The sequence below is a fragment of the Adiantum capillus-veneris genome, chromosome 13 (assembly GCF_014529385.1).
Source record: "Adiantum capillus-veneris isolate H3 chromosome 13, ASM1452938v2, whole genome shotgun sequence".
Classification (NCBI taxonomy): domain Eukaryota; kingdom Viridiplantae; phylum Streptophyta; class Polypodiopsida; order Polypodiales; family Pteridaceae; genus Adiantum; species Adiantum capillus-veneris.
Genome location: NC_140943.1, coordinates 108,104,767 through 108,124,868, shown reverse-complemented (window position 1 = coordinate 108,124,868; position 20,102 = coordinate 108,104,767). Strand labels below are relative to the sequence as shown.

The window sequence follows — 20,102 nt, the reverse complement described above, 5'->3', positions numbered from 1 at the left end:
CAGTAGACGAATGCACCGTATTATTGTATGCATACTCGAGCATAGGTAAATACTGTTCCCACTTGCCCTTATTATCTGACACATAGCATTTCAATAGATCTAAGACAATAGAATTAGCCTCTTCTGACTGTCCATCAGTTTGTGGATGAAACGAAGACGAAAACTTGAGCGTAGTGCCCATGTTCTCAAACAATCCTCTCCAGAACAAACTGGTCATGCGAGGATCACGATCACTGATAATCGATTGTGGCATTCCATGGTACTTAAACACATTGTACATAACAAGCGTGCCATCTGATCAGATTTTATCTTCTTCCTGACAGGGATAAAATGGGCTTGCTTGCTGAACCTACAGATAATGGTCCATATACCATCATTCCCTGTTGGCGTCCTTGGAAGATCAAAGATAAATTCCATAGCAATGCTTTCCCATGGCTTATCCGGAATCGGCAGTGGTTGTAATATCCCTGGTGCCTTTTGCCTGTCAAACTTGACCTTTTGGCAAACTATGCATGCTCGCACAAAGGCATCCACATCTCTCCTCAAGGTAGGCCAATAGAAGAATGTCTCTACCGCTTTAACTGTTGCATCAATGCTACGATGTCCTGCATACGGTGGGACATGACTTTCTTCCATGACCTTATGTCGCAGTGGCCTAGTGGCACAAAGTCTGCCATGCATCATCATAAAACCATCCTTGAGGAGGTAGTGCTCGTGATGTTGCCCCTCTTGTAACTGTTCAAAGATCCTTGCAAAATCTTCATCAGCAGTATACTGTTCCTTCATGTCATCTAACTCATGATGATAAGGAATTGACACAACTGAAATTTGTGGCTTTCTTGATAACGCATCAGCCACAACATTCTTCTTGCCTTCCACATGCACAATCTGGAAGTGGAACATGGAAAGAATGTTTGCCCATCGCATATGCTTTTCGGATAACTTTGACTGTGTCAAGAAGTATCGCAAGGTCTGATGATTTGTTTGGACAACAAAATCAGCACCTAAGAGGTAGTGCTTCCAGCTAGAAAGCGCATGAATCACGGCCAAGAGCTCTCTCTCATAGACTTGCATAGTCCTCTCTGGCCCTTGCAAAATTCGGCTTTCATAAGCTACTACCCGTCCATCTTGCATTAGCACTGCTCCGATGCTACTGCCACACGCGTCACACTGGACCACAAATGACTTCCTGAGATCTAGCAAAACAATAACTGGATCTGAAGTCAACTTTTCCTTTAAGAGACTAAAAGTTGAAATCTCTTTTTGGGTCCATTTGAAAGTGACCTCTTTCTTTTGCAATGCGTGAAGAGACGATGCTATCTCTGCAAAATTTCTGATAAACCTTCTATAGTAGGAACACAATCTTCAAGTCTGGCCGTGTCTTGATAGCTTCGACCTTTGCGGGATCCATTTTAACACCATCCTTTGAGACTATGTGGCCCAGAAAGTGGATCTCTTCGAGGAAGAATTCACTTTTCTTAGGATTGACAAGTAACTTGTGACTGCGTAGCTCTTCAAACACAATGGTGAAGTGACGCCTATGCTCCTCTTTATTCTTCGAATACACTATCATGTCATCGAAGAACGTGCCAACAAACTGTTGATGCGAGCGGAAAATCTGGTCCATCATTCTGTTGAACGTGGCAGGAGCATTTGTTAGCCCAAACGACATCACTAGAAACTCATAAAGACCAAATAACGCAGTCTTGTGCACATCCTCTGGCCTTATACGAATCTGATGGTACCCACTCTTAAGGTCTATCTTGCTGAAAATTGTAGCACCCTCTAAACGATGGAGAATATCATCAATTCTAGGAATAGGGAACCTATTCTTGATGGTATTCTTATTCAATGCACGGTAATCAATACACATGCGCCATGAGCCATCCTTCTTTTGCACTAGGAGCACTGGGGAGCAAAAGGGTGAAGAACTAGGCTGAATCAGCCCCTTCTCTAATAACTCCTCAACCTGGCCCATAATCTCTTTTTGCTGCGCCGCACTAATCCTGTAGGGAGGTCTATTTGGTGGGCTACACCCTGGCACTAAATCTATTCGATGGTTCCAGGTCTCTCTGGCGGCAATTGCGACGGTAATGAATCAGAAAAACAGTCACTAAACTTTTGGAAAAATGCTGACCTTTCTTTATCTAACACAGATAAATTTGACTGATCACTATCTAAGACCTCACGTGCAAAAATCAAGTACACAGAAAGATGATTCTTTATTACAGAAGTGATAGCAGAAGCAGATACAATAGGGACTGACTCTCCTTTAAGCTTTACATCCAAGATGTGAGTTTTGCCCCTATGCTGTACAGTGATCTTTTTGTTGTAGGCATCCAAGACTCCATGCACTCGGAACATCCACGGGATCCCCAACAAGGCGTCACAACCTTCCAACGGCATGATGTAAAACTCTTCAGTGTCCACATACGACTGAATATGCAGATGCAGTTTTCCAATGATGGGAGTAACACACTCTGAGTAGCCAGGACATGCCAACCTTGCCTCTGTTGTGTACCCAGCTTCATAGCTAACTCTGGTGAGATAAAGTTGGCTTTGGCACCTAGATCAAAGAAGATGAGTGCCGTCTGATCCCTAACTTTACCCCATGCCCTGCATAACTCACTGGCATCTGTGCTGGGCCTGTCACCCACCATGTCTGGCACTAAACCTGCCGTGGGTTTTGGCTTCTTGCCTTTCTGGTCTTCTTTATCCTGTGAGTCAGCTCGCCTTTTCCTTTGTGGACAATTGATAGGAAAGTGACCAGGCTGCTCGCATATAAAGCATTTGTTCTCAACCATTAGGACCTTCTTTTCCTGGAGCGACTTGCGCACAAAAGGCTTCTTTTTCTGTTTCTTTGCCTGCGCTCCAGAAGTCCCGGCTGAATCCTTGTCTTTGGTGGTCTTTTTTGACCCTTGTGACGCATCAGGAGCCGTTTTCACAAAGGGCTTCTTCGCTGAATTTTTCTTTTGCTGCCGTCCTTTGTCACTGCTCGGAAATCCACTGTCCTCTCCTTTCAACAAGTCTAGACCAGTGTTCGCAACTTCCATAAGCTGAGTAAGGGTAGCCACTCTGTTCTTTGTACAGTAATCGCGAAGCCCTTTAGGCAGCCCACAACAGTACTTCTCTATCTGCTCTGTCAGTGGCACAAATTTGTAGAAGGTCACTGAGAGTAACGCTTTACAAAACCTCCTATTGTACTCCAGCAAGCTCTTGCATGAAGCTGAAGTAAGCTGGTGACAATGTGTTAGGACGTCGGCTTCAAATTCATTTGATAGCCAGGCAGATGCAAACATTTGCTTGAAGTAAACCCAAGTGGCGGGTGCCTGTCCTTGCATTAACAATGTCGTCCACCATGTAAGCGCATTGTCCTTTAAGAAAGTGGCAGCTTTCCTGACTTTCGAGGCCTCTGTAAAATTCCTTCCCGCATAAGCTGTATCAAACTGCTGGAGGAAAGTGAGGGCCTTTGTCTTATCCTCGAAACCACTGAAGGTACTGAACTTTACTGGTGCACCACCTTCTTTGTAAGCCTTCGGCTTCTCTAGTGCCCCCAAGTTGTCATATGGAATGGTCTGCAACATGGGCACTGTAGTAGGCATGATCAGCACGTGTTGGCCATTCACATTTTGCGTCAGAGGTGCGATATCTGGCTGCTGTCCAAAAAAACCAGCCATGCCAAAATGACGCTGTGGCACCCCAAACTGGCCCTGGTTGCAATGGAAACCTTGCTGCATGCCGATACTACCATACATGCGGTTTGGCATGATGCCTTGCATACCCCCGAACACTGTTCCTGGCATGTACGGCTAACTTCCAGGCGCATAACCAGCCATACTTTGGAACACTGATCCACCCCCGAAATACCGAGGATGTACCGTGGGTGGTGGAAAAACTGAGTGCATTGCCTGGTATCCAGCTCCCTGTCCATTCAAGATAGCATGCTGGCTCTGAAAGGTGGCGGGCTGAACTGGCATAACCTGTAGAATAGGCGTTCTAGCCACCTGTTCAAGCACGGGAGGAACCTACTTTGAAGCCCCCGACTCCGCAACATGCGAGTGTTCCTTTTCCTCCTGCGCCACATGAAGTATCTGGGCTTGAGCATCAACAAGCTCCGTACGCGGCGTAGGTTGCCTATTTTGCTGTTGCACTGGTGGCGCTTGCAAGAATTCCATAAACTTCGGATTCTCCACCAGCTGCGAAAAGACATTTACCGCGACAACTAACTGAGTCTTGAACGCATCATCCTCAAGTTGCCCAGTCATAAAGCCCTGTACTACTGTAGGGACATTCACGTTGACAGGAGGTACAAACTGATGTGGCCGTGAGTTCTCGCCAATCTCAAAAACATAGGAATCTCCTGCCTGTCCTTTGAAGAGGAACCCTCTTCCATAATTCCCTTCCCCTTGTCGGCCATAGTGTAATCCCCGCGTTCTTGCACTCTGTGTCTTTACCCTAAACAATCCAGGCTCACTCTTTAAGGAAAAAGTGATTGAAGTCCCGGGAACGGAACCATGAAACCGGCTTGTAGGGCGGTAGGCATTGGCTTTCACCCAAAATTCTTTACTTAAGACACACACACAGAGCACTTTGCAAAGGAGACATGTAACGGGAATTAACACTTAATCACACACACGGCTCGGAAGCTAAAATGCTCCGAGCAGACGTTGACAACCTGTAGGCTCCAAAATTGGTGCCCCTTTCGGTATTTCTTTATTCTTTAGGAGGGTAAAGTACAAAGAAGAGTCCTGGGATTCCCTTGACTGTATCCCACTAGATATCGCCTGTTTGGCCAAATTTCGGCAGCATAACAGCCCCTAAACTTGCGCGAAACCAATTCCCCTGCTAGAACTCGCTCCTACTAGCGTATACCCTCTGATTCCTGCCCAAAAACAGTAAATTCAGCACGTTGTATTTACTGGTTTTTGCCCTGTTTTCAGCCCCAAACAGTCCCCTAACTGTCCTCTGCCAGTGGGGCACGATTCCCAAAGGTTCTGGCGTCCGTATGGCTGAAAAACAGTAAAATTACAGCGCATACACAGCGCTGATTTTGCACCTGTATGGTGAGGTTATGACCCTCACTAGTGCCTGCTTTGGAGTAGCAGCTAGCTACCCCTATTCTTGCTCAAGGAGGCTCTTGCCTCAGCACAAAAGCATGAACCCACACAGCTGTACATCAGTCAAATGAGGAGCCCTCTTGTGGGGCATCACATAACTGCACGTAGGGGGGAGAGAGAGCAGTGTGTAGTGTGCAGGGCATCACTCCTAGCACCGCACTGTACATGAGAGGGAAAGGAAGCACTCCATAGCTCTTAACCTGTGACAAAATGCAAATGAAGGCCTTCCCAGCTTAAAAAGTCAGCGCCCATTTTTTTGGAAGAGGCAAGTGCATGAGAATTTGCCACTTGGCGCATTTACAAGCATTTTCCCGTTTCGGGTTCGCCGTTAAAAAATATCTTGACCGGTTGCCCAGTTGACTTCGCGACAGAGTTGTAAAATGTTACCTTGGTCATACCGAAGGTAATGACGCGAACACGTTTCACTGCCCAAAATAGTAGTTCCCTAAATTTTAGGAGATGCTTCCGTTGGGCTACCATTGGTCTTCTGACCATCTATCCTCATTGGGACCGCATCTAAAAGTGCGATGTGGCCCAATTGTCGGATACTTTTTGTTGGTAGTCCCACCTTGACTTTACGCCTTAATTGAGTTCACTTCCTAGTATCCACCAACCTGCTAAGTGCGACGAGGAGACCTGTATGATCTTGCTCCGAGCATAGACATCCTCTTACCATACGAATTCCAATGTTGAACACGACCCATTTGCGGGTGAAACTACCGTTCACATTGGCTATGCAATGTCCAACCGTTTGCTACTTCAAGAAGAGGGCCTCAAAACAAATAAAATAAACCCCATTGGAAAGAAACCAACAACCAAGGTTAGCAGTTGCCACATCTTTGTGACATGGTTAATAACTGCCACGTCCTAGAGAATTTTGCACGCATTGCTGCACCTATGACTGATGTTTTAAAAGGGGTAAAGACTCGCTGTCAGTGCGTAGACTTGCCCGAAGCAACCATTAAGGCTTTCGCAGCTTTCAAGGTTGTGGTGACAGAAGCACCGTATCTTATCCTTGTCTCTTGGGATGACCCCTTTGAGGTATGGACGGATGCGAGTAATGTCACCATAGGCGCTGTGCTTCAGCAACATGGTTGTCCTGTAGCTTTCCTTAGCCGGAAGCATCAATAGATACAGAAAAGAATTATTCAATTTATGATAAAGAACTTTCGTCTGTCATTTACTCTCTTAAGCATTGGAAGCATTTTCTTTATGGTAGAGAGTTTACAGTTCGCACAGATCATCAAGCCCTCAAGTGGCTCCACTCTATGCCTAGTGCACATTGGAGTGATCGCCAAGCACGGTGGTCACAATTTTTTGAGCAATTTGGAGGTTTGATTGAGTATGTGCTGGAAAAGCTAACCCTGCAGATGCGTTGAGTCGCAAAGGACAAATTTTGACTTTTGAGTCAAGGTCCACATTTATTCAGGGTGTGTTTTTCGACAGTATGAAGAATCAGTATGCGGATTCCGAGTTTGGTAAGCATTGGTTGCAGGCTCTTACGTCCCAAGGGCCAAGCAACTATCTCATTCATGATGATTTGTTGTATTTTCGTCAACGACTATGTGTGTTGCCCTCTCTCAGGCCAACCATATTCCATGATGCACATGATTCTCTCACGGGTGGGCACAGGGGAATGAACACCACTTTGGAAAAAATAGAAAGATTTTTTTATTGGCCTAAAATGCGCAAAGATGTGTTTCGTTATGTCACACAATGCACTATATGTCAAAAGGTAAAAGCTCCTCGGAGTAAGCAGCAAGGCCTCTTGCTTTCGTTGCCTATTGGCGATGAACCTTCTCAAGATATTTCCATGGATTTTGTGACTAACCTTCCACCAAGTTTGCATTCAAGGAACACTCAATGGTTGACAATTGTTGATCGTTTCAACAAGTTTTGCATGTTGATTTCTTGTAAAGTCACAGTCATTGCACAAGATGTAACACGGTTGTTCATTAAGCATTGGTACCCTCTCTGTGGTTTGCCAAAATCAATTGTTTCAGATAGGAATGTTAAGTTCACGTCTAATTTTTGGCGCGCACTCTTTGAAAATTTTGGCACCAAGTTGAATTTTTCATCGGCTTTTCATCCACAGTTAGATGGTCAGACAGAGATTTACAATCAATTGGCTTTTGATGTTTTAAAGTCATATGTGCATGATCAGCAGTCTCAGTGGGAGCTGTATCTCCCATTCGTTCAAGCTATTTTGAATGACTCTTTTTCCTCTGCCATTGGTCGAACTCCGTATGAGGCAGCTTTTGGCCGTCCGTTCAAGTCACTTTTGACTCGCTCGGTCTGTCAAATGCCTAATGCCAATGCTGAAAGTCAGTCATTGGATGAGACTTCTGAGAGTGTGAAGCTTCGGCTAAGCAAGGCTCATGAATCTTATTCACGGCAGGCTAATAAGCATCGTTAGGATGTTTCAATCAAGGAAGGGGATTGTGTGTATTTAAGAATCATGAAGCAACCTCTTAAGCAAGTTGGAAAGAAGTGTCTAGAGTTGTCTTTCCGGATGTATGGTCCATTTCGAGTCATTAAAAAGATAAACGAGGTTTCAATGAAATTGCAGTTGCCTAACTCATGGTCAATGCACAACGTTTTCCATGTTTCTTGGTTGTAAGTGTTTCAGGGAACGCCTCCAAAGGACATTTTGGAAGAAGAAGAGCCGAAGATCATAGATGAAGCTGAAGTCATGGAGCCAGAGCAAGTGTTGTTGCATCGGTTTCGACATGGTCCAAAGAAGCGAGTAAGACAATACTTTTTGAAGTTCAAAGATCACGGAACCCACAAAGCTGTGTGGGTAGATGAAGAGTTTTTCAAGGATTACCAAGAGTTGTTTGCAGACTACAAGGAAGCCATGTAGCTCGGTACCAGTACCTCACTTTAAAAAGGAGGGGATGTCACGTGACACATCCAACCCTATGTGTCTGTGGACAAGCTACAGCATGACAAGGGTTCAGTCAGTCCAGTCAGTCTAGCTTAGGAAGTGTTCTGGCACTTTTGTGAGTCTGTTCGCCGACCGTGCATGCCCAGGCACTTAGAGTAGATACATATCTTCTCGTTGCACACAGCATGATCATCAGCATTACCATCAGAATCCATCAGGAGCAGTTTCCAGTGCATAAAACCTATTTTCCCTATTTTTGACATTTTTCACTTATTATTTTAAGTGACTTTTGTTGGGAATTGGGTAGGGCAATTTTGCTAAAATTATATATAAGCAAACCTAGGATTAGGCTAATTGGGCATAAGAGCAAGGAGAACACAGGCACAAGTGCAGCAGGTTCCCCCCCTCTCTCTCTCTCAGTAAGACTCCCCCCCTTGGCTTGCGTTTTTCACCAAGCCTCATCAGCAATTCCAGCCCTGCCTTGGCGATCTCAAATCAGCGTTTTCAGCCAGGAAATTCAGCAAGTGAAGGCCTCTGCAATTAGCGATTCCCAGCTTTTGCAGTTAGCGTTTTTGAGAACCTGTTGTCTGGCGTTTTTCAGCCAGCCTACTCAGCGTTTTACAGCAGCCATACCAGCGTTTTCAGCAAGGAATTGTCAGCAAGCGACGGACCAGCAGAGCAGCATTTTGCAGCTGTTAAAAGGACAGCCACCCAGCGTTTTCCAAACAACAGCAAGACAACATTTTTATGGACAGCCAATCGGCGACGGAGAAGCCCTAGTCAACGTTTTTCATGAGCCATCAAGTCAACGTTTCAAGCATCAGTTTCAGCATTAGATTCACCGAAGTCAGTCACTCATTGCGTCATAGTCTCTCAAGCTAGCATCAGAGTCTTGTACTAGTTTGTGCAATCAATAGTAGACCACTCTCGCCATCGAGAGTGAGGCCTTCGGAGGAGGGTTTTACAACTTCCCGGTGTCGTAATCTCTTCTCTCTCTCTCTCTCTCTCTCTCTCTCTCAGTCTCATGTACCTTTACGCACAATGTCCATTCACTTTGTTTGTGTCGATTCACTCTCTCATTAAAAGAATGAAAGGCTCTCCCTTCCCTAAGTAAAAGGAACCTTGAGCACAATTCGGAGCACTAATCTTAGCAAAGTTCAACATTCACTTCCGTTGCACCTTAAGAGAACTTTTACTTCTTGCGAAACCTTTTCGCTTTGACTACTAAATCCCATGTCATTGCATTGTTCAAAGACTTTCTAGAGGAATCCGGCATAATCAGGTTGACTGCAACAATAGACCGATCTTCAAAATTCTTCATGCGATGTAAGACTTCTGGTTCAAAATCTTCCAATAATTGTGAAATAGTTGGTGAAGAGGAAATCTTCTCAAGGCATTCTTTAGATGGAGTAATTTCAACTTTGTGAATCACTGGAGAGGATCTTGGATTGAGATTGTAATCTTCTTCCAATAATGAATCCCAAAACTCTTCAGAATTGTCTTCAGAAACTGTCACTTCATGACTTGCAATTGGCATATCATCATCATTCAGCAAAGAATCAAAGAAAGCATAGTCGTCTTCAAACTCGGAATCTGCAACTATGTCCTTATTGTTGTTTGGTAACGAAGTATCACCTGGAAAAACTTCTTCATCAATAATAATTTCAGCATTTACATCGGAAATCATATTCGTTTCATAATCTGTTGTATCATGCTGTTTGACTTGTACACGTGAGGCTTGAATTTCTCGTTCCGTATGATAAAGCCCCTGTAAAATCAGTTCACGTCCATCTTTGAATAATTATCGCCAAGACGCTCCACATAGGCAATTTTGCAGCATCCAAAGTGGTAGGGTTGTATTTGTGCACATCATCCTTTAGGATTGGTTCATGCCCGTCAATGAAATTGTGTAGTTTATCAGAGGGGCTAAGGGTCTCTATCTCTAGAGTTAGCCTTTGGAACTCTGTGATGTACGCGGCCAAGGAACTTGTCTGGCTTAGGCGGCGAAGAGAGGATCAGGTATGAAAATCCGCATTGGCAGGTTCGAATGCCTTGCGAATAGCGCGTTGGAATTTATCCCAAGAAGGTGTGTGCTTATTATCAGCAACCCGTCGTTGCTACCAAAGAAATGCTGTATCCTTGAGCAGAGAACTAGCAAATGCAACTTTTTTACTCTCTACTAAGTCCGTGTTGGACAAGTAGACCTCCATTGTGAATAGCCATTGGTCCAGCACGCGCTTGTCGCGGTGACCATTATATGGTTCCGGTAATTTAACATCAAGCTTCTTCTTCTGTGCAGCATTAAAAATTATATAAAGTAATTGAAGTTCGCGATTGTCTACCTCATCAGTTGGATTTGGTTCGTTTGGTTCGTCCACTGAAGCTTCGGAAGAAGGTGTTGAATCAGCATGTGTAGTCCGAGAAGTTGTAGGACGATTCCGAGAAGTGTTTTGCATCTGTATCTAATCCAAACGATTGCGAAGTGATGCGAGGCTTGTGGAAAGTGTGGCCATCTGCTCCTTGATAAGAGTAAGGGCATCGTTAGATTGACCACCTCCGTCTTGAGAATTCGGCATGGTTACACCTTAAAGGGAATAATGAACAGATGCAGGTTTTGGTTCGAGAACAAGTTTTGGGACGAGTGCTCCGAGAATGGAAAGTCCTTCTAGAATAAGTTTGAGCTTTGGAGTTTTGGGGAACGGGAATAATTATACGTCCGCCGGCTCCGAGCAGGAGAATCCGGAATCACAATCACTGCATGTGGAGTGAAATTGTTGGGCAAGATTTTGTCCGGGAATTTTTTATTTTATTTTTCTGACAGGTTATCCACTGCTCTCGTTGGCGAAGGATAATGCGCGCATAGTGTGCACACTAGGTCAGCATTCAGAGGAGAAGCAGGAAAAGAACCTTTGAATAAAATGGTGCATCGCTTGCTTTTTTGGCACTTTTTAATAAGTTTAATTGAAGGGGTACTGTCACATGGGGGTTTAAAAATTATAAGGGTGCTGTTTACATTGGCTTTTAATTTTGGGGTTAATTTGGGGGAAGGCCAGTCAAGTGTTTGTATAATAATTTAGGGAAAATTACCAACATAGCCCTCTAATTTGCTGAAATTCCCAAAATGCCCCTCGTATTTTTAAAATTCCCAGAATGCCCACAAAATACACCTAGAGTTTAAAATACCCTTAAAATTTTTGGAAATTCCCAAGATACCCAAAATCCCAAATGAAGCCAAAACAAAGAGAAAATACGACACATGCATTTTGGCTTCTCAATACAAAATGAAGCCACATCGAAGAGATGGCCCCTCACACACATTTTGGCTTTCCAATACAAAATGAAGCCAAAATGGAGAGAGAACCCCTCACACGCATTTCGGCCTCCCAATACAAAATGAAGCCAATTCGTGCCACATATTAATCTGTGATTGGAGCTTTGTAAGTACGCTTGTAGTGGCCTTCTAATACTAAATGAAGCCAAATCCCCACTACGTATATCAATCTGCAATTGGAGCTTTGCAAGTACGTTCGTTGTGGCCAAGACCACCACAACGAGAGCACGTGAAGACACGCTTTTCCTTGAAGCGATCCTCGGTTCTAATACGAAGTTTTTTAGGACGCCCAGGTGGCCGGCGTGTTGCAGGTGGTTTCAATTGATCATTAGCATCTTCGCTTGCATCCACATTTGGACTTATGACACCACTATAAGTATTACAATAGGCTTGCATACTATATGCTTTATGTACATACGATTGAACACACTCTCTGTTGAAGAAAATAGCTGCAATAGCATGAGCACATGGAATTTCAAATGTTTGCCACTTGTTACATGAGCATGACTTTGTATGTACATCAACCACACATGTTCTCTTATTTGTCAAGATTTCAAAAACCATATCACTAGAGGGCAAGATTCGGTATTGCCGAGCAACATTTCCTACGTCGCGCGAGTTTTTCTCTACATTTGCAACCAATGTAAATTGCACTCTGTCTCCCAAAGACTCACATGCCTTCTTACCCTCCATTCTACCTGCATAGAACCAAGCTGTTAGTTGATGACAAATGATGTCAAGCATAGATATGATAGGCTTATCTCTAGCCTCAAGCAACCATGCATTCAACGACTCTGCAGTGTTGGACGTAAGATGTCCATAACGCTTGCCTTTAAAGTGGATCATTGCCCAATGAGACGGGGGAGAAGTGGACAATAAGTAGTCCGTTGCACCAGGACTTATGGCTTTCATCCCTTGAATAGTCTCGTCAAAGTCGATATTAGTGCTAGCATAACTTGCTACCCAAAACAATCGAATGAATTCCCCATTGTTGCATTTCTTCTTGAGATTTGCATCCAAATGATGCATACAATATGCATGCTCACACCCTAGAAAGACAAGCTCTATAGCGGGTAGAAGACCTTTTTGCTTGTCTGACACAAAATTGACCCCATTAACACGCGTCATGCAATCACGTACATTTTGCAAAAACCACAACCAATTGTCTTCATTTTCCGCATCTACTACACCAAATGCTATTGGAAACAAAGCCCCCGTAGCATCAATCCCTGTGGCTGTCAATAAAGCACCAAGATATTTGCTTGTCAAGAATGTGCCATCCAACCCAATAAAGTCACGGCAATGGGAAAAGCCATTGATGCATGCTCCAACCGCAAGAAACAAGCGATAACAACGACCTTCAACGGTTTGTTGTAAATGGGCCACAGAACTTGGATTACTGGCCACAAGCTTGTCATAGTAAGATTGAAGTTTTCCATAAGATTTTGCATGATTGCCATGAACGATACCCAAAGCAAGTTGTTTTGCCTTCCAAGCAACCTTGTATGAAATTGAAAATCTAGCTTCTCGACGCAAATCGGCCATGAGCTCCTGTTTCTCAACATACTTTGATGCAACCCATTCGGCAGTGGCCTCCTTGTTTCCAAGCTGTGAAGCACCATCAAGTGTGCTCATCAAGAAATGCCTTCACCACACAACCAGGCCCACCAGAGATCAAAGATGCATGTAGGCGCCATTCACATCCCTCTGACTTGCATACAACGGTGTACCTGGATCAATCTGACTTCGCAAGCCTTAGCTCTACATGAGACTTGATGGCATGTTCTCGAACCATTGAACGAAGCACACTGAGAGACTCAAATTGAGCACCGACTGAAAGAGTCGTAGACATGGTAGCTTTCGGGTGCATTGTTCTCAACCATGTTTTCATTATTCTCAGCCATAGTTTCCCTCGTGTATCTGCTGACAACTGCTCTTTACTACCACACTTGCATACATACAAAGGCCTCTTGCTCTCAATATGTGTCATGCACTATCTTGTTGCACGACTGTAAAGCATAAGTATCTGCCTATACATCTCATAGAGGCTCCTCTGCCTGCCATTGTTCTTGCACAACACATAGAAGGGAATGCCCTCACACCTGCATACAGGCTGCCCACACTAATGCATATAGGCTGGGCATTGGAGAGAGAGAACGTGCAGCCTGATTGTAAGCTGAGAAAACGCGCAGCCCTGTAAGCTGAGAGAACGCGCGGCTGCAGGTTTTCGCGCTTCGTTTGCGTGCAGGTTTTTGCTTGCAGGCGAAATTATGTATGTATTTGTAAGTTTCTGGATACGCAGGGCAGATTGGGAATTTTGAAAATACGAGGTGTCGTTTGGGAATTTCAGCAAAATGGAGGGGTATTTTGATAATTTTCCCAAAATTTAAATGCGAAATCGTAAGTGGCTGCCGGCGTTAAATTCCCAGCGTAAAATTTCAGCCAACGTAACGTTAACTCTTCCGCGCTAACAGATTCCGTGCACTGCCGCTTGGGGGAGAGCGCTTGGGGGGAGAGAACGCCTTGCCAGCCACGAAGGGGTACGAGTGCATGGATGCGAAGGGGTGCAAGGGCAAAGGTTCAAGGCACCCCAACAATTCAGCAATTATATTGTGAAAGGGTGCCGCCTGGAGGGGTGCAAGCAAGTGAGTGGTACTCAGCAGCGCAAGGGGCACCAATGAAGGGGTACATCCCAAAATTCATCGGGTATGCCACACACACACATCTGTGTTTCTATCCTGTATTTATGTAATTGGAACATAAAAATTTATGTTACCTCATACGTGTATGCGTGTGTACACCACCTTTCTTCTGCTTCCATGCAACCCCGGGAAGGGGATAGAGTGTAGCTTTGAGGGTGAGAAGCTCACAACCTACGGGTACCAGGATTTTTTTTTTGGCTTTGTTACCATTGTGTGGATTAGTGGTGCTAATCCTATAATTAAGACTTAAAACTTCATACTTAAGATCAAACTGAGACTCAAAAGACTGAATGTGTGTTTGATTGATTGAGTGAATGCTTGAAAACCGAGTACAATAGGCTCCTTATATAGGAGACGAAGAGACACAAATGAAAAGACACGTCTCATGGTGAAGAGACATAACTTTAGGCGTAAAGACACTTCCTTTCGGCGAAGAGCTGCAACCATTGGACGAAGAGTCGCAACCGTAGAGCGAAGGGGTGTGACTAGTCGTCGAAGGAGTGTGGCTTTTGGCGAAGAGGCATGTCACTTGAGCGAAGGGTCGCGACCATCCAAGCGTAGGGGTTCTCCTTGGCATGGCACTTTGCGTATCTGTAACTAGGAGTAGATGTGATATTGTAACATAGTCACAATCGGGACAGAAATCCCATATAAGCATACTCACATGCTCAGATGGCTACCCATCTTAAAGATTTCTCGCCTTTGTGTGTCATCACGCCACTTCTTGTTTCCAAAATTTATATTAACCCTAGTCATCTAAATGAAGCTTGACACATGAAGAATTTTGGACTGTGACAGTAGCCCACTTCTGGATTTCAAAGCAGTGAGGTATTGCATCGCATAATTGGGAGCATAAAATGCGTGGCAGCTCGACTTCTGGCTCATAATAATTTCTATCTCTACAAAATTCTATGAATAAGTCACAAAATCCTCTTGTTTTATATAAAAAGGAACATCGATATTGAAACACTGTGTGCTTTGAACAGTTGTGACTAAAGTTTACTACTAATTACTTGAGTTTAGAATGTCTTGATTGCAGGGATTGACACGACAGCACGGGCAATTGAGTGGGCAATGGCAGAGCTAGTAGCAAACCCCGAGGCAATAATAAAAGCACAAGAAGAGTTAGATCAAGTAGTGGGAAAGGAGAGGCTTGTAAATGAGATGGATATTGAAGGGCTTCCATATTTACAAGCCATTTCAAAGGAGGTATTAAGATTGCATCCTTCAGCACCTTTAGATGATCCTCATTTAAATGAGAAGCCCTCGAGTTTGGGTGGGTATTATATTCCGGCCAATTCGATCATATTACACAATCTCTGGGCCCTTGGTCAAGACGAGTCCATTTGGGATAACCCTACAGTTTTCAATCCTGATCGTTTTCTTCGAAATGATGAGTACCGCGCTATGAATGTGTATGGAGGTGACTTTCGACTTCTTCCGTTCTCCTCTGGGCGTCGTAGGTGCCCTGCTTATCAATTTGCTACACTTACCCTTCAACATGTGGTGGGTGTGCTCCTTCATGCATTTGATTGGTCATCGTCTCCCAAAGGTACCCTTAACATGGAAGAGAGTGATGGCATTGTGGTTGGCCTGAAGCATCCTTTGCTGTTATCTGTCAATGCCCGTCTGTCAGCCATGAATGCAACATGATGATTTGGCCCCTTTTGCGACAAAGCTAGCTCTTCACAATATCAGGCTTAAGTCGATAACCCTTTGTACCTCTTGGAGTCATCAATTGATGACTTCCTATAGTTCCATCCATTTTTGCCCTTTTAAAGGAGACCTTGGAGGAAAGGGGCAAAGGAGTACATGCTATATTTTAATGTCTTTTTGTTCATATCTTTAATGACTTCATGGAAATCTATTCAAAAGCTTCATACTTTGCAAGGCCCGTGTGAGTTAAGATTCACCATTTGTATTATGTATACATCTCACCTGAAGGCAATTAGTATAGAGCCCTATATGTAGAATGAAATGGATGGATTCTTGTCCCAACTTTCTTTAATAATGGAGGGTGACAAAGAAATGACTACAGCTGTATGTAAGCTGGAGAGTGTTTGGCTTTCCACACCCAGGTTGTGGGTTTCACCCACTGTGCCAAAGTTCTCGGTGGGGGTGGTTCCCATCGTTAGCTAAGTCTGTTCTTGCCCCCACTTGTAGGCCAACTCCTGCGTGCAGTTTGGCAATCATGATGCTCTTGCGCACCCACTTTCATAGTTCAGTATCTACACTGGTGCATCCAAGGTGATGCAACAATTCACCTTCAGCTCTTGGGAGCGAGACTCCTAAGTATTCAAATTTAAGTCGAGGTGGTCACAAAGCTGTCTTTTGTAAAGCATGAGAAAAAACGGAGTGGTAGTTCTTGCATCCAAGACGTGCGCGCTTGCACACACGCATGTACACTAACTCTCATGAAAAAAAAGGGAATGGTTGTCCCTTTTGCGTTCACATGTCTGCTTGTGTGCACACGGATGGAGATAAAAACTCTCATGAGAAAAGAGGGGATGGTGGTCTCTTGTGCAATCACACGCATGTAAACATTCATAATCTCTCGTGTCCACCCCACCTCATGCTTGCTTGTTGAAGTTGCTCCCCCCCCCCCCCCCCCCCCCCCCCCCCCCCCCCCCCCCCCCCCGCGCGCCCCTTCCACCTGTGTGGGGCACACTTAGGATATTACATGATGAACACACACGAGGTTGAGTTTCACATTGATAATGATGGTGTTTAAATCATGAAGTTCATGTTGCCTAATCAATAAATTTTGTGTGAAGCCTTTGTGCTTAAATATAGTGTGTAGATTTTCTAAAAAAGGCTAGCTACACGACTATGTATAAACACTTCGTGATAGCATAATTGATGACCAAGGTGCATTGCCTCCATATCTTTGAAATCCTAAATTTGTCTTAGCTTTTGTAGGTGTCAATTGCTCAATGGGAAAGATGGACGATCCTAGACATTAACGAGGAGCATTGCATAATTGATGTTTTCCTAAAGCAACAAATGATGGAAGGCTAATTATATCTTCCATGTCTACAATTCGTGCTCTTTGGTTGTAGTAATGAAGAGGATAAACTATCATCATTGTCGACTGTCAACTCCTTGATAACAACTTTAAGCCTTGCATATAGTTCGTGTCCACATTAAAGTGGCTCTTTGGGGGTGGTTGAAATTGCTTGTAACGCCTTAAACCAAAGAGTCAAAATGTGTTTTGACAAAAGGGTAGTCACTTTTGTGCCTTTTACCCTTCCACCCAATAAGCAACCGGAATGGCTACCATAAGGACCGGTACAAATGTCCAAAGTTAAACGCTTTGAACCCATACATATAAGGGTTGTTGAAATTGGTTCCAATCCTTAGACCGAAGAGTCATAATGCGTTAAAAGTGGTTCTTGGTTACAACAATCAAGCTTGATGGCTTCTCGTGCATCTTAGGATCCAATTAAGCAGAGTAGAAATTGATGGGAGTCCTCCATACTTAACATCAAATGGTAAATGCAATTCTTAAATGGATTCAAATATTTTGTAAGGGCTATCATCTATTATAATAGTTTTGTTATGCTCACACATATCTCCATATTGATTCCACACATACTTTAGAGGCTTAAAATTTGCTTCTCGTCCCATCGCCTTTGGACTAGATATGGTATGTAATGGTGGATGCCTAGGACGTTGATCCTAGCCCCGCACCATGAAGAAAGGATACTTCCTTTTAATTTGGCTCTCTAAGATTTCCAAAAACTACCATGAAATTCTTGTGAATGATTATATGCCCCGTCAGTGGCCGTGATTAATCATCAACCTCGTTTCAAGCATTGCCAATGATTTCATGCCCCGTCAGCACTTGTAATCCATGAACCTCGTCAGCATGTGTCCTTTGAAATTATACACTGTTGTCCGACACTTAGGATATTACATGATGAACACACACGAGGTTGAGTTTCACATTGATAATGATGGTGTTTAAATCATGAAGTTCATGTTGCCTAATCAATAATTTTTGTGTGAAGCCTTTGTGCTTAAATATAGTGTGTCTAGATTTTCTAAAAAAGGCTAGCTACACGACTATGTATAAACACTTCGTGATAGCATAATTGATGACCAAGGTGCATTGCCTCCATATCTTTGAAATCCTAAATTTGTCTTAGCTTTTATAGGTGTCAATTGCTCAATGGGAAAGATGGACGATCCTAGACATTAACGAGGAGCATTGCATAATTGATGTTTTCCTAAAGCAACAAATGATGGAAGGCTAATTATATCTTCCATGTCTACAATTCGTGCTCTTTGGTTGTAGTAATGAAGAGGATAAACTATCATCATTGTCGACTGTCAACTCCTTGATAACAACTTTGAGCCTTGCATATAGTTCGTGTCCACATTAAAGTGGCTCTTTGGGGGTGGTTGAAATTGCTTGTAATGCCTTAAACCAAAGAGTCAAAGTGTGTTTTGACAAAAGGGTAGTCACTTTTGTGCCTTTTACCCTTCCACCCAATAAGCAACCGGAATGGCTACCATAAGGACCGGTACAAATGTCCAAAGTTAAACGCTTTGAACCCATACATATAAGGGTTGTTGAAATTGGTTCCAATCCTTAGACCGAAGAGTCATAATGCGTCAAAGTGGTTCTTGGTTACAACAATCAAGCTTGATGGCTTCTCGTGCATCTTAGGATCCAATTAAGCAGAGTAGAAATTGATGGGAGTCCTCCATACTTAACATCAAATGGTAAATGCAATTCTTAAATGGATTCAAATATTTTGTAAGGGCTATCATCTATTATAATAGTTTTGTTATGCTCACACATATCTCCATATTGATTCCACACATACTTTAGAGGCTTAAAATTTGCTTCTCGTCCCATCGCCTTTGGACTAGATATGGTATGTAATGGTGGATGCCTAGGACGTTGATCCTAGCCCCGCACCATGAAGAAAGGATACTTCCTTTTAATTTGGCTCTCTAAGATTTCCAAAAACTACCATGAAATTCTTGTGAATGATTATATGCCCCGTCAGTGGCCGTGATTAATTATCAACCTCGTTTCAAGCATTGCCAATGATTTCATGCCCCGTCAGCACTCGTAATCCATGAACCTCGTCAGCATGTGTCCTTTGAAATTATACATTGTTGTCCGACACGCATTGAGGCGCATCCGCAAGCGAAGCATCAGTTCAGAACCAGTGTGCGGCTCTGCAATTGTCTTCAGCATGCAAGGAGCTTGGCCCGCCTCCCAGCGACCCTTGATGGTTGGGAATGGACACTTAGTGTCCATTCACTCATAATACCTGCTCCCCCATGGCTCCCGGCCTCCTCGATCGCCAAGGGGTCGCAGGTATTATGAGGAATGGACACTAAGTGTCCATTCCCTACCCCTTCACCCCCCGCCGTGAACAACCTGCAGATCTTACACTAGCCCAACAAGCGTAGGATTAGATCGTGCCTTTTGATGCAAGCTTTAATCTTTAAAAAAAAGTTTCAATTGTTAATGATAGTTGCCAGTTCGCGCCTCCTTGCCCCTTTGCCTTTCTTGGTTTTGCGTAGACCACCTATGGGCGTGCCCTCCTCTATTGTGTATTTACCCTTGCATGCATGTGCGGCGCCGCTTTCCCTTCATTATCTTTCGTTGCTGAGGCAGAATCATAGTTGATTCCGTCTATTAACGATTTTTCCCAAAATCGTTGGTACATAGACATTTTAGAATGCTTTCACATTCATATGCATGCAAAGGAAATCAAAAGTAATCAAGAAAATTTTTTATCAACTAGCAATTTGACCATGTGATCAAATTTAATCAAACCTAACATGATTTTGCTAAGATACAAGACCCCGATTATAATCCGCCAAGGTTTAGGTGTTGACATTGAGTTTTTGCATAAGGACCTAGAAAAAAATGCTTGGCACTTTTTATTATCTACAAGATCAGCCCTTGAATTACAACAATTCTTGCTAATGTTAATCTCAATAGAAGGAATTTCTGGTTGACATTGAATCAACGTTGTTCAAAATCCATGCAATAGAAGGAGAAATAATATTGTCATGGACCCAAAGAGAGCACCATAGGA

The 20,102-nt window shown here is 43.6% G+C and overlaps 2 protein-coding genes across 2 annotated transcripts in view; one reads left to right on the top strand and one right to left on the bottom strand.

The window, feature by feature from the left end:
* The window catches only part of LOC147444610 (cytochrome P450 782C1-like), a 31,639-nt gene extending 15,717 nt beyond the window's left edge, over positions 1–15,922 (top strand). Inside the window, exon 3 of the mRNA XM_086527162.1 lies at positions 15,061–15,922. Within this exon, the coding sequence (XP_086383288.1) occupies positions 15,061–15,690 (630 nt within the window). The 3' untranslated portion in view covers positions 15,691–15,922. The remainder of the gene's footprint in view (positions 1–15,060) is intronic.
* Positions 11,500–12,936, bottom strand: LOC147444611 (uncharacterized). Its single transcript, XM_086527161.1, has one exon. It carries the CDS (start codon positions 12,878–12,880, stop codon positions 11,501–11,503), a length of 1,380 nt encoding a protein of 459 aa, XP_086383287.1. The 5' UTR covers positions 12,881–12,936; the 3' UTR covers position 11,500.
* Positions 15,923–20,102: the final 4,180 nt, after the last annotated feature.

Bases quoted from the DNA above. Each gene is read 5' to 3' on its own strand.
- LOC147444611 (XM_086527161.1), bottom strand. From the start codon at position 12,880: ATGGCCGATTTGCGTCGAGAAGCTAGATTTTCAATTTCATACAAGGTT.